Here is a 14,338-nt window from a genome sequence, read left to right on the forward strand (position 1 = left end):
TTTAATTGTGTTACTTCTTCAGGAGCAAATTTAAAATACAAAAAAATGAGTATATATTCTCTCGATCATATTACCTCTTCTAGAGGTGAATTGTAATATATTTACATCAAAAGCGCGTTCATATTTACGAGTATTATTAATATTGTCACATTCACTTCAGGGAATTGACTAATATTCATCCAAAGTTCTCATCCTTCAGGAAACGGAACATAATTATCTGAACGTGCATTAATCACACCAAATCGTGTGATGCTTCAACCTCTTTTAAGATAATGCAACTTCAGGAGCAAATCGAGGCATGCAAGTAATATAGAGAAATTTTCTCTAGCTTATCTTCAATTGTAACCATAGAAAGCCTAAATTATCAATTCTGGTAGTCATAGCCATATACCACTTCTGGTGGTTAACAAAATTTAGTCACAATGAGATATAGGAAACATAACCAATCCAGGTGGTTTGTATATGTCTTACAAACTCTGCTGGAGTTTAAGTGAATCTAACAATGTTATCCACTTTGCAACTGTTTATTAAGATAACTAGAATGACAATAAGCACAAAATAGCTATTGTATACATATATGTATACCGCATTCGTTTGCCACATAAAAACTGGTGTGTCTCGCGACCATATAACAACTTAAGTAAAATCAATTGTTTTTTTCAATTTCACGAGACCACATCTAAGTAAAACGATATCTGCATCATTAGTTGGCTAAAAAGACATTAATTAACATACACGATAAACATATATTTATTCAAGCTCGAAAGACATAAAGAACATAATCTAATAGTAGTACTTATCTTAAGAATACCAGTAGGATTGCATCTCAGGTGTTCAGAGAAATGGAATTTATAACAAAGACTAATCTGCTTTATGATGTTCGGAATGAACAGGATCTAACCACGGACGTAAGAGCGTCACATTACATCAGAGATGAACACTGAAATAGAAATTAAATTCGAAGTAAGTGCTCAAAAAGCAGAGTCTCGTGCTGATAACGTGTTATAAAATAAAAATTGTAAAGTAAATAAATCAAAGACAAGTATAGAGAAAGAGATTGATGTATTATTCAACTTTCAAAACTCATGTACATAATGAACTGAAATCTCCTCTATTTATAGAAGAAAGGAAGCTGTTGTGTAAGCTGCTACTGCAAGCTGCTGTGTAAGCTGCTTGTAAGCTACTACTGCAAGCTGCTGTGTAAGCTGTTTGTAAGTTGCTTGTAAGCTGCTACCGCAAGCTGCTGTGTAAGCTGCTTGTAAGTTACTTGTAAGCTGCTACTGCAAGCTTTTGTGTAAGTTGCTTGTAAGTTACTTGTAAGCTGCTACTGTACCAGATATAGATAATCTTCTACCGGAGGTAATATTTATCCATAACGGCGTACCGAAATGATAAGCTTCTTCAGGAGGCTTTTTTCCAATAGAGTACTAAATAGATAAACATATTTACGGTGAAATTCCATATGAATGAATTTCTTCAAAAAATTTATTTACAACGAAATACTAAATAAACATCCATAATACTTATAATATATATTTATAACACCTTTCGTCAAAGTAAAGATAAGGTGATAAAAATGTGGGGAGAAAGAAAATAGCAGATAGAGAAGGAGCCAGGTGTCCCCTATATATGCTGCACATCTTTTCGTTGAGAAAAAAAGTAGAGTACGTTCTATATTACGTAAACACCACGAAATTCTAAAGTGCTTTTCTTACAAGATTCCTCCTTAAATTGTTCACTATCACAATACGTGGCCAAATCACATAATTACAGAATGTTCACTTCTCTTTGTGGTTTGACATTAAACGACTAAATTGCATAACCATGGGTTAATTTGCTTACAATCTAATTTATTTGATTGAAAATTTAATTCCGATGTTTCATCACGTTTGAGACTTGAAATTAATATCATATATATGAGTTATGACTGCTTTTTATGATAATCTATTACTTACTTCACCCCAATTTAGAAGTACGTCAGTTAAAGGGTAAATAATATATACATGTATATGGAATTGAGCAGAGAAATGTTTAAATAATAGTCCCTCCATCCCGTTTTAATGATAGTAGTTGATTTTGGCGCAGATTAAAAATGGTAATTTGACTTAAAATTAGCAATGATGAAAAATTTAGTTAAATAAAACAGAACATAACATCAAATTTTAAAGTTAGTAATTTAATATATGCAGATCTTCAAAATCATGAAAATGACGAATAAACTTTAGATATTGCAACAGTTTGCTAAATATAACTAGCGTATTTAAAATTTTAGTAATGCAGTTGATTGACTAGGCCAAGAACGGACAATATCACTAGCGGATTGGGCTGTTACCATTCAAAAAAATACAAATAAATCATCAAAATGTACGGATTTTGATTGTTTAATAACTGAAAAATACAAAATAAAAAGTAGAGAATTGGAAAGGCACAACATTGATGGCGAGAAAAGTGGGAAGGAAAGTTAAAAGAGGAGAGAGAATAAAACGCTACGTGTTACAAAATGAAGAGAGGTATGCATGAATTGTACGTAGAACGATATAGATGGTAAATAAAAACACATGGCTTTCACGCTAGCTAGGTACAATAATAACTTTTCCAAACACCAACAAGGATTATGGTGAAGTGGTAAGTAATTCTTTATTCTTAATCAGAGGTGTTAAGTTCGAGCCCCTGAATATGGAGCCTCCTTTGTTAGGGAACGCTCCGCCCCAATATAAGATTTTCCAGCGCAAATTTGAATTAATCGGGCCCCAATATAAGTACCGAATACCGTGCGAGAAATCAAAAAAACTTTCCCAAACAATACAAAGCGCTAGTTTGAATTGATGGTTTTCATATTAGTGAAATATCACACTCAACTATAGCTGCTTAAAAGGGGCGAAAGAAAGAGAATGAAGTAGAAGAATATGGATGAGACAATTATAGAAGAAAATAAGGACAAGATAATTAACAATACAGAGGAAGATGAAGAAGCAGAAATAGACAACAGCTTCGTCCCTGTTTATCACTCTTTTCCTGTAAAAGATGAAGATTCTCATCAGGTTGTTTCTGCTGGGGATTATCGCTCCATTTTAGCTTCCAAAGATGGTGATTTTCTTCTCTCTTCAACCGGAGCTCAGGTACTTATTACTTATAGTACTAGTTACTTCTCTTGCCACTGTTCCCTGAAAAATTATACTGTATAGTTAGGTAAAAAAATCTTTATCTATTTTTATATCAGAAAAAATTCTGGTCTCGCCACTGGTACTCAGACCTTACCCCTATTCCCGTCTCGCCACTGGTACTCAGACCTTACCCCTATTCCCGGAGTAGGGAGTAGGGAGGTTGTTTCTGATAAATCCTTTGCTCAAAAAGATGAAAAAGACTTAATATTTTTTTCTTCAGAATTTTCTATACATATATAGGGATAAAGAAAGTTAAAAAAAATAAAAAATGACAATTGAACTCATACCTATAGGCCCAGAAGCGGATCAAGATTTAGATTATGTGGGTTTAACTTTTAAGGTTTTTAACATTAGAATCCATTGTAGTTTTAAAGTTATGATTTCAGACCTACCATTTGTTGTAATTTTAATAAATTTATGCTCTGTGGCGAAAATACCGAATTCAGTTGAACCCGGCGACCATACTCTACATCGGCCACGCCTATAGCGTGTGATAAATTCTACTAGTACCTCTAAACTATAAGTATTGGTGGAAAAATTAAAGTACCTTAACTAGCTGAGGTCGTATTTCTTAATTAGCTAGCTAGTTGTGTTAAAGGTTTAACTAAATCTTTTGAAGTGTAGAACATCCAAAATAGTGGTGCATAAACAGTATTATTACGGCAAAAAGAACTGGTAATTTCCTTGCATGAATAACATATCTAGCATAAGTTGCTTAATTTGATATATAGATTGAAAAGAAAACGGAGACAGCTAACGGACGAATGGCTCAGTTTCGACTCTCCCTGGATACCAAAGTTCTTTTATAGTAAACATAAGTTGCATAATTTGATGCAATTAGTAATTTTAACTTTGGTTTTGAATTGAAAGAGAGGATGCTTACAATACATACAAATGATACAGTAACCAATTACAAACATGTCAAATAGGACTAGCAATTAGTTTTTCTAATTGAAAAGATGAAATAAAAAAAGTTACTGAACAACAGTTTGGTATTGCTCAGAAACGTCTTAGTATTGTGTTATTTTGCGGTAGGCATAGATATGAATTATGATATCATCTTTATATTTGCCTATTTTGGTTTGATGTCGGAGATCCTTTTCTTTCCGGACATTTTAAGCAATATTTCTGCTAATTCTGCACCAATCTGTCGGTAACCTTAAACTCATTTTCATGGTTTATGCCATTGTGTCGGAATATTCTTATGGAAGCGATCATCTTTTGACACGCTTCAATGTTTTATACATGTTTGTTGAGCAACTTCCTTCCTATTTTATCGCGTTGTGTACTTCACATGCTTCCCTGACCTCTGACTACATATGGCATTTCAACTAGATAGTGGATGTCTTGACGCAGGTGAAAGTTTCCGACCTTGAAAGCAAAGTTGTCGGCCTATACTTCTCAGCTAACTGGTATCCACCATGTACAAAGTTTACAGACCTGTTGATCAATGTATACGAGCAACTTAAAGATCACAGCGATCCTGGCTTCGAGATCGTGTTTGTTTCTTCTGATGAAGATTTGGATGCATTTAACACTTATAAGTCATCAATGCCTTGGCTTGCAATTCCATTCTCTGATTTAGAGACAAGGAGAGCCCTAACACAGAAATTTGATGTCGAAGGTATCCCTTGCTTGATAATTTTACAACCTAACAATGATGCTGCAGTCATTAGTGACGGAGTTGAACTTGTGTACCGATATGGAGTGCAAGCTTTTCCATTTACCAAAGAAAGGTTGGAGGAGTTAAAGGAGAAGGAGAAAGAGAAACATGACAATCAAACATTGAGCAATTTGCTAACACGCGATGGCAGAGATTATCTTTTGGGGCATCCTGGACCTAAACAGGCAAGTCCGTCTTTTGCATATATCAATAGATTGTCGAATATAGTGCCCTCTTGATTATTTGTCACATGTTAATTAAATGCTTATTCAAGATATGTAAAAGCTAGCAATAATGAAGCTATGTACAAGGGGTACTGGTCAATGATTAACACGGTCAAATTTGACCAAAGAACACATAACCCGCCCAATCCGCCCAGAGTTTAGCAGGTTGGGCTTGAGATATATTAGTAATGGACAGATTCGAGCATAGCCCAACTTAACTTGTTCTAAAAGGGTAGTCCAAATTAGCTCGATATCACTGCCCAAAATAGCCCGTAAGTTTCGCCCAATTTCTTAATTTGCACTATGGATTTGCAATTATAGTTCATAAGTTCTCCTACTAGAATTACATATGTTAGCATTAAACATTCACCAGTTTTTTTTGTGCATGTCTCTGCAATTTAATCTTGTAGGTGCCTGTTGCTTCTTTAATGGGGAAAACTATTGGACTTTACTTCTCAGCACAATGGTGCATTCCGGCATTCAAATTTACACCGAGGTTAATGTCAGTCTACCAAAAGATTAAGCAGCAACTAGAAGGAAAGGAGGATGAAGATTTCGAAATAGTGTTTGTATCAAGTGACCGCAACCAGGTACAGTTCATGACATATTTCGAGACCATGCCATGGCTAGCAGTCCAATATGATGATCCAACAATCAAGAACTTAGCTAAGTATTTTGACATCCGAGGGATTCCAAGCCTAGTGGTTTTGGGCCCTGACGGCAAAACAGTAACCAAACAAGGTAATCTTATCGTGTGTGACCATCTCATTTACAAAGCTTAAGCTTTTAGCCTGAGCACACGTTTCGTTGCTTAATTATGTCTCGACAGGTAGGAGTCTTATCAACTTGTATAAAGAGAATGCTTACCCATTCACAAAGACAAGAGTAGGAATCCTAGAGAAGCAAATGGATGAAGTAGCAAAAGGCCTTCCTAAGACAGAACACCATCCGGGCCATCGACATGAACTTACGTTAGTACCCGAAGGCCATGGGGGTGGAGCTTTTATCTGTTGTGATTGTGATGAGCAGGGCTATGGATGGGCTTACCAATGCCTTGAGTGTGGTTATGAGGTACACCCCAAGTGTATGAAGCCCGTGGCGCGTAGCCCAGACAGCTAATTAGTTATTGGGCTGATCTTAGCATTCTTACATGTTATGTAGGTACCAGATATATAGGCAAAGAATATAATTGGTATGAAGTTTGTCTTACTGATAGGTTATGGTGAATCTTTAATGGTCTCTATTTATGCTCTTTTCAACTTGTAATTCTTGGTTTTAGCAGCAACCAAATATGAGCTTTTGAAGAATCAGAAATGTACATTTTGTTAGACAAGCTCTTAAATACTTGCAGATGAATCCTTGTGAGTAAATGGTTTATTTATCTGAGGCTATCATTTGTTACTAGTTTAAAATGTTGAAAAGGATTTTAAAGACTCTTTAAAAGGGAGGAAAAGAAAAATAGATCTTGTTTTAAGGAGTTGTTGAGTTGGTTCTTGGACAGAAAGGAAAAGACTCATATCTCATCATTTTCCGGCTTAGGACTTTCAAATGCTAGGAAATAATATTCAGATTTAAGTTATATACACAGACGGAGGAGTGAAGAAATGCTAGGAAATAGTATTCAGTTTTAAGTTATATACACTGAGGCAAAGGCTAGTCTGTTAGTGTTTTGTCTTCTGTTTTTTCATAGTACCGGACCATATTTACTGGTGGTTCTTATTGTTTTTTCATCTATTTTCTAGCTCTTATGATGATATTATTTTTCTGGTTTCTGTTGTTGGTACTGATCTATTGTTTCTTTTCGTCTTTTTGAGCCGAGGTCTTTCGGAAACAACATCTCCACTCCCTCGGATAGGGGTAAGATATGCGTACACATTACCCTCCCAGATCCCACTTGTGGGATTTTACTGGGTTGTTGTTGTACACTGACAGTGTGAAGATTTTACTTCGTCAGTGTAGCTTAACAATTGCAGATGAGTAACCATTTTTATTAGGTTAACAAATTTACTTGTAACTACTTTGTGAATATATTTTTTAAGCCGTTGATGCATAGAACTTAAACTCGGTAAATGGTATTTTACCATTGAAATTTAACAAGAACTGGAGACTCCCCTCCTTAAACTGCTGGTATTTCACTTACAAACTTTACATACTGGGAAAATCTTATTCATAGAAAATAATTGCAGTTCTAGCATAAAGTTGGAGAGAATTCACATTTCACACTAAAGAAAATTCACATTTGCAAAAGTGGTCAATTTTCTCTTAGTTTCCCTCCATGATCATCACCAATTCCTCTTCTCATCATTGCTACAAATTCCTCGTAGTTAATTAGGCCATCCTACATTTATGAAAATTTGACATATATGAAAAACCTTGTTGTATTTAAAGAGAGATATCAGAGAATGGAATATAGTTTATAATAACAGAAAAATGGCTAACTTTATTTGTATCAACATCATCTAGGATTTCATCTATTGTAGCTTCATCTCCCATTCCATATTCTGCCATTGCATGTCTTAGTTCATCTCTTGTAATAAATCTGCCAAAATAAACAAACAGTTTGAAACCAAATTATGTTAATCCAAGAATCAAGTATAACTCTTAAGAGAAAAAAAAGGGGCAGCCCAGTGCACTAAGCTCTCACTATGTGCAGGGTCTGAAGAAGGGCTGAACCACAAGGGTCTATTCTATGCAGTCTTACCCTACATTTCTACAAGAAGTTATTTCCACGACTCGAAAGAAAGTTATTTGCAATAAGATTTAACTTATTCACGTCGACAAATCATTCGATTTTCACACTATTAGTGTAATTTAACCTATTGTAGTAAGTTGTCAGCATTATTTTTCAGGTAACTACAACCCGATATCAGTGGCGGAGCCAAGAATGAGGGGTGTTAAAATGTAAAAAAGTAAACACACGAAGAGAATAAGGAGTGTCAAAACAGTGTAATTTTCCGGCGCAAGGGTGTCAATTGACACACCTTAGCATAAGATGGTTCCGCCACCGCCCAAAATGCATCTTTGATGTTGTTATATGTACATTGGGAACATGTTAAGTTCCAAATTAATAGGAAAATGGAGAAAATACATACCCACTATTATCCTTGTCAAAAAACTGAAAAGCCTTGTACAAGTTTTCTTCTCTTTCCAGTTTGTGTCTATGCATAGTAGCAGTAATGAACTCAATGTAATCTATAGTCCCACTATTATCAACATCTGCCTGTAATAAGAAAACGTCAATGCCAAAAAGTACACATTTTAGTGCAGTTCAAGCTAAGTCAGTCAATATAAGGTTCTTCTTGTTTTTTATTGTAATAAATTAAAAGAAGTCAGTCTGGTGCACAAGGCATATTGCGTTCACGCAAGGTCCCGAGAAGGGTCGCACCACTAGGGGTGTGACATAGACAGCCTAACCTAACGCAAGCATTAGCGGTTACTTTCACGGCTCCAACCCATGACCTATAAGTCACACGGAGAAATAAACTAACAGGGTAGCCCAGTGCACTAAGCTCCCGCTACGCGGAAGGGCTAGACCACAAGGGTCTGTTGTATGCAACCTACCTTGCATTTCTGCAGGAGACTGTTTCCACGACGTGAACCCGTGACCTCCTGGTCACATACACGGAGAAATAAACTAAAACAAAAAAAATCAAACATTGTAAGATTCTTACTGCATCCATTAGCTGTTTTATTTCAGTTTCAGTGAGCTTGGAACCTAGCCTAGACAATCCTGTTTTAAGTTCTTCATATGTGATTGTACCACTTCCATCAGTATCCATGTTATTGAACATCTGCTTCAATCCCTTGATTTCTTCTTCTGATAAATTTTCTGCAATAACCTTCAAACAATATGCATGTATATATTTCAGCATCAGAAAATGTTACACTTTACTACTGAGAAAATGTTAATTTTGGTACCTTAAGAGCAAGCTTCTTCATCTTGTTACTTGCTCTGAATTGCTTTAGCCTAATCAAAACAGCACTATCAATAGGCTTGTCCGATGCTTCGCCGTCTTTCTTGAGCCATGGATGTTCTGTATCATATATCATCATCCAAATTTTATTGTTGAAAAATATAGTTTTGCGACTTTACTGTTATAACGTGTTAAAGTCGGATAGCAATATGTAAATTATGTAATTACCGAGGGCTGCATCTGCAGTGATCCTTTTTGTAGGATTCATTGTCAACATTTTCCTAACAAGATCTTTTGCAGAGGAAGAGATAGAAGGCCAGGGAGAGGATTCGAAATCCAGTTGGCCTTTAAGAATTTCTTCAAATATGCCTTTTTCAGTCTCTGATGTACAAATACAAACACATTAAATATAGTTAAATCAAGCTTGAGTTGTTGAAAATCAGAATATTAAAGGGAAATGCAGCACAGACAACAAAGATAAGTTCATCAAACGGGACGCCTTATTTTTCAGGTTACTAATCTATAATAGTCAGTTACCTATAGATATTTTTTAGACAACCTGATAAGTGATAACGTAATTTCTTGTATACTATCAGTGGATATACTGATAAGCTAAAAGAGTTAAAATAGCACGGGCTAGCCAGGTTTTGTACTGGTCATTCAAAAATAACCAGCGTTTGCCAAGTCATTGAAAAATAGCCACTATTTTGCTGCAACAGAGACCGGTCCAGCATAATATACTGGAGTTCGGTGCACCTGTTTATAAACTTCCAGCATATTATGCTGGACCGGTATACTTTGCTGGATCCAGTATATTATGCTGGAGTATTTTCCGGATTTTGAACAGTATTTTCGTTTAGATTTATCTTTATATGAAAAGTGGCTAAATTTCGATGACTTTTAAAACTATGCCTATTTTTAAATGACCACTTGTAAATCTGGTTATTTTTGAATTTCCACATATTATGCTAGGAAAAGTAGTGTAACTTACCAGCCCAGAAAGGAGGAAATCCACTTAATAGAATGTATAAAATAACTCCAGCACTCCACACATCTATTTCTTTCCCATATTTTCGCTTCAATACCTCAGGTGCCACATAATATGCACTTCCAACTATATCCTTGTAAATTTTTCCTGTACAATATATAATTCACTTAAATTTTTTAGCTTATTGCAAGTAGATAGTGAGAAATAATTTGTATCTATAACATGTTCTATCTGCTATAGAAATGTAATTAAGTAAATATTTACACAAGAATCATATCCTCTAATGTATGAACGTAATGAAATCCTCTAATGTATGAACGTAATGAAATCCACCGACCATCATAAGCTAGCGTTTGCCATAGATCCCAAATTTATTTTGAAAAATCTAATTTGGGTGAAGTTTGGTTTGATGATGAAAATGTGTTTAATTTGGACATACGTTTTCAAAATATATTTTCCAACTTTATTTTGGAAAAACATGTATATAATTCCCAAGTTTTGGGGTTTTGGCCCAAAATCAGCTGATTTTGGGATTTGGGATTTGGCCAAAATATGGGCAAAATTTATGGCCAAACATGAGTTTTGAAAATAAATCCCAAATTTATTTTGGCAAAATTCATGGCCAAACGAGGCCTTAGTTGTCACACATCATAGCTTATATATCTCGTATTTGCCTTTAATGAACTCCAACATTGATGTGTCTAAATATTTCGAGAAGAAGGTCCAAATTTCATGATCTAATCGAAATATTTCTGAGTAGAAGGTCCAAATTTATCCATCTACTTTTGATTACGGTTTAAAATAAGTTATATTTCAGGTTGTAACTTTATTGAAATCCAAAGCATACACGATAATTTAATACGAGAAAAGATAGTCAGTTGGTTTTTTTTTTTTTGGCTCTTTACAAACTTATTTTTAGTTTTACGATCCTACCTCTTTTTTCACACATGGGAGATTTACCTTTATATGTAACAGATATATCTTTTACACATAAGAGATCTAAAAAGTCATTTTTTTTTTTTAAATTCAAAATTGTAAAAGGGAATGATGTACAAATAACACGGTATTATTGACCCTTTCCTCTTTAATTATTTACCTCTATCATTGGATACCCTTATGTTCCTGGTTTTACACTGATACAAAGGAAAATATACATTGACCTGTCACTTTCTCACTTGACTGAGTCAACCTGGTTGACTGAAAGTGACATCCACATACGTAAGTCTTTCATTGCTCACAAACTTAAGGACCAAAGTCTAGTATGTTTCTTTTCAACTGTCCCATCAGTTGAAAAGTTTGTTCTTTTCAGTCCCAAATCGTAACTATAACAACAACGACCTGATCAAAGTTCATTTTACGTATATATTTTCTCTACCTAAGCCTCAAAACCGCGTAAGGAGCAGTAAGTCATGAGTCAAAAATGAAGGGGACGAATTAAAAGGGCAGTCCGCATCTGATGTACAAAGCATCTTACATTCTCGTAAGGTCCGAAGAAAGGTTGTACTTCAAGAGTGTAATGTAAACAGTCTACCCTAATGTGAGCATTAGTGGTTATTTCTACGACTCGAACCCGTAACTTATACATCACACTGAGACAACTTTACCGTTATTCCATGACGAATTCAAAATTTTAAATATAAATGTATAAAGTACAATTGGACTCACTGTTGTTATTATTATAGACAATACGAATGTGAACTTCATACAAACATATATATATATATATATATATATATATATATATATATATATATATATATATATATATATATATATATATATATATATATATATATATATCTTTAAGAACTTCCAACTATACATTTAAAAGTTGAAAACAGTTAAAGAGTATGATGAGTTACAAATCACCTTATCTACTTAACTTATTTTGTCACTACTAGTCTAATTCACATTACCATCAATTGATAGAAAAAATAATAATAATAAATTGTATCCAACTCATTAATCAAGCTTGTTCCAAGTAGTTATCACATGACATCAACACAGAATATTATGATTGTAGTAGATGTGAGCAAATAAACTGTAGTAGAAGAGAATAACTTCTGCAAAAAGATAAAGGCCCAACCCCAATGGAGAAGCACCATTGATATTGATACAGAAGCAGGTAGATAGGTTGTTTTCAATATATCCTCGATTCAAGAAAAGTATAAGCACGACGACCTCATCTTGCTTGCTTCTGGCGAAGCTTCTAGCTCTAAATAATTGGAATTCAGGTATGGCAGGAATACTGTCGACCATTACGAGTTAGCTACTATCTTTTCCTACAGCTCACGACTGACCTTGAACTGGCCAAAAAGATGAGACTAAGTCTTATTATTTTTTTCCTGGGCATTGATTTCTTCCTGTATAGCACCCCTTGTGTTTAGTCTAAATCCGCCACTAGAAGAATCCCAACGTATCAGCCTCTTTAGTAACTTGATAATAACTATAAGGTATTTACCAATTGAACTAGATTTACCCGCCTTTTTCACCCAAGCGGGATTTCCCTATTGGTCCAGGTCATTTCGGGGCAAGCGGATCATTTATGATGAAGAGGATGAGCTTCAAGAGGGTTATTCTGTCAAGAAAAAGGGGGGAGTGCAGGAGCTGCTATTGAATCCGGTCTTAGATGGTTGGAAGACAGAAGCAATAGCATGATAGGAATACAACTACATTGATCTTAGTAAAAGGTGCTTTAGATGCACGTGGTTCCAAGTTAATGCCAGATAAAAAGACACCGTAAAGATCAATTAGCGAGGTTTTGTCGGATGAGAGTGAGAATAGAAAGAAAGCCGGGAGGAAGAGTTTTTTATTTGCATTCACGCCTTTTGGAAAGACCTCCCTTCTTCATTGATTTGGGGGAAAAGGCATAAGCTCACCCTTCGGGTCTCGCTTCCAGCGCAGGAGGCAAAAATGGAATGGCCGATCATGAAGTCAAAATATATGCAATAGAATCTTTGTTGTATTCGGCTCAATCCTTTTAGTAAAAGATTGGGCCGAGTTTAATTGCAATTCAAATCAACATTTCAGAATAGTTAAATTTTTTTATCTCTTCATCATTTAGAACAAATTTCCATTTAGAAAATCTAAGAACGAATCATTGATAATTCGCCAGATCATTGATACAAAAAATATTTCTCAGGAAATTCGCGCAGCGGAAGATCCTGAATTTGAGTGTAACTGAAAATAAAAACGGTAGTATAGAAACCATGAAAAAGAAGCAATGACAATGAAAAAGGTCAGCGCGGTACACTAAACTCCCGCTATGCGCGGGGTCCGGAGAGGGCCCGACCACAAGGGTCTATTGTACGCAGCAACAACGATAAGATAGTAAGATGACCGAAAACGAAAGAACCAACAACTTGCGATAAAAATCTAAGAATAATAAAATACGAGCATACAATTTGCAACTAACCTTCCTCAATGAAGACAGATAGACCAAAATCAGTGGCCTTTAATGGAGAATCATCATCTTTACTAACCATCAAAAAGTTTTCAGGTTTAAGGTCTCTATGCATAACTCCCATAAAATGACAAACATGAACCACATTCACAATTTGCCTTCCAATTCTAGCAGCTTCTTTCTCTGAATAATTTCCTTTAGCAGTAATACGATCAAAAAGTTCACCACCTGAGCATAATTCCATAACCAAATGCAGATTATGTCTATCCTCATATGCACCTTTAAACTCTACAATATTTGGTTGTCCACTTAAATATTGAAGTATTGTAATTTCCCTCCTAACATCTTCTATATCCTTTGAACTTGCCAACTTCCTTCTTGAAATGGACTTACATGCATATTTCAATCCATTGGATTTATCAGTACAAAGATATGTAATTCCAAATTGACCCCTGCCCAATTCTTTGTCAAGATCATATATTGTAGTAATGTCAATATATGGCTTGCCTAAAATTGGACCTATTTGAGAAGATGATGGTAGGGAAATACTAGTTCTTGGCTTAGGATTGAAAGCCGGAATCGGCTTTGGTGCTGGTGCTGGTGCTGGTGCTGGTGGTGGTGCTGGTGATTCGTCGCGCTGTTTTTGAGATAATACAGGTATTGGATGATATTCAGGAGATTGATCAGAAGGAGATGATGATATTGGAACATCTCTAGACTTTGTAAAGCAAGAGTCTTTAGTGAAACAAAGTCCCATGTTATGATATTTTGAGAGAAAAAAATGGAGTTTTTTCTGAGAGTTTTATGTGTTTTGTTGGATGTTTAAGGAGTATTTGATTCAGAGAGAATGTTTGGTTGGTTTTTAGGATTTTGCAGCATACTAAGTTCTTTACTTTTAGAGGTGCTTTGCTTTGCCTTTGAAGTTGTCTCTTTGGATATATTGTTGATCTGGCTTTGGAATATGCTCACTTTTTGCTGGCTT

At 35.2% G+C, this 14,338-nt stretch overlaps 2 protein-coding genes across 3 annotated transcripts; one reads left to right on the forward strand and one right to left on the reverse strand.

Moving 5' to 3' along the window:
- LOC109224821 (probable nucleoredoxin 2) lies at positions 2,832-6,432 on the forward strand. 2 transcript variants are annotated; one of them, XM_019389358.1, is made up of 4 exons: positions 2,832-3,119; positions 4,500-5,012; positions 5,462-5,792; positions 5,881-6,432. In XM_019389358.1, exons 1-4 carry the CDS (start codon positions 2,907-2,909, stop codon positions 6,168-6,170), a joined length of 1,347 nt encoding a protein of 448 aa, XP_019244903.1. In that variant the 5' UTR covers positions 2,832-2,906; the 3' UTR covers positions 6,171-6,432. The 2 variants fall into 2 exon arrangements, with proteins under 2 accessions (XP_019244903.1, XP_019244904.1); XM_019389359.1 differs by having other exon boundaries at positions 2,833-3,119; positions 4,521-5,012; positions 5,881-6,264.
- LOC109224822 (calcium-dependent protein kinase 29-like) lies at positions 7,104-14,290 on the reverse strand. The gene is made up of 8 exons (XM_019389360.1): positions 13,369-14,290; positions 9,957-10,100; positions 9,194-9,346; positions 8,970-9,085; positions 8,723-8,890; positions 8,144-8,271; positions 7,491-7,590; positions 7,104-7,389 (listed from the first exon to the last, which is right to left on the reverse strand). Exons 1-8 carry the CDS (start codon positions 14,111-14,113, stop codon positions 7,303-7,305), a joined length of 1,641 nt encoding a protein of 546 aa, XP_019244905.1. The 5' UTR covers positions 14,114-14,290; the 3' UTR covers positions 7,104-7,302.

The sequence above is a fragment of the Nicotiana attenuata genome, chromosome 4 (assembly GCF_001879085.1).
Source record: "Nicotiana attenuata strain UT chromosome 4, NIATTr2, whole genome shotgun sequence".
Classification (NCBI taxonomy): domain Eukaryota; kingdom Viridiplantae; phylum Streptophyta; class Magnoliopsida; order Solanales; family Solanaceae; genus Nicotiana; species Nicotiana attenuata.

Coding starts and splice junctions, on each gene's coding strand:
- LOC109224821 (XM_019389358.1), top strand. CDS start 2,907: ATGGATGAGACAATTATAGAAGAAAATAAGGACAAGATAATTAACAAT. Junction 5,013..5,461: donor GGCATCCTGGACCTAAACAG/GCAAGTCCGTCT, acceptor TTAATCTTGTAG/GTGCCTGTTGCTTCTTTAAT. Junction 5,793..5,880: donor CAAAACAGTAACCAAACAAG/GTAATCTTATCG, acceptor ATGTCTCGACAG/GTAGGAGTCTTATCAACTTG.
- LOC109224822 (XM_019389360.1), bottom strand. CDS start 14,113: ATGGGACTTTGTTTCACTAAAGACTCTTGCTTTACAAAGTCTAGAGAT. Junction 8,272..8,722: donor TAAAACAGCTAATGGATGCA/GTAAGAATCTTA, acceptor TTCTTATTACAG/GCAGATGTTGATAATAGTGG. Junction 7,591..8,143: donor TTTGACAAGGATAATAGTGG/GTATGTATTTTC, acceptor TTATTTTGGCAG/ATTTATTACAAGAGATGAAC.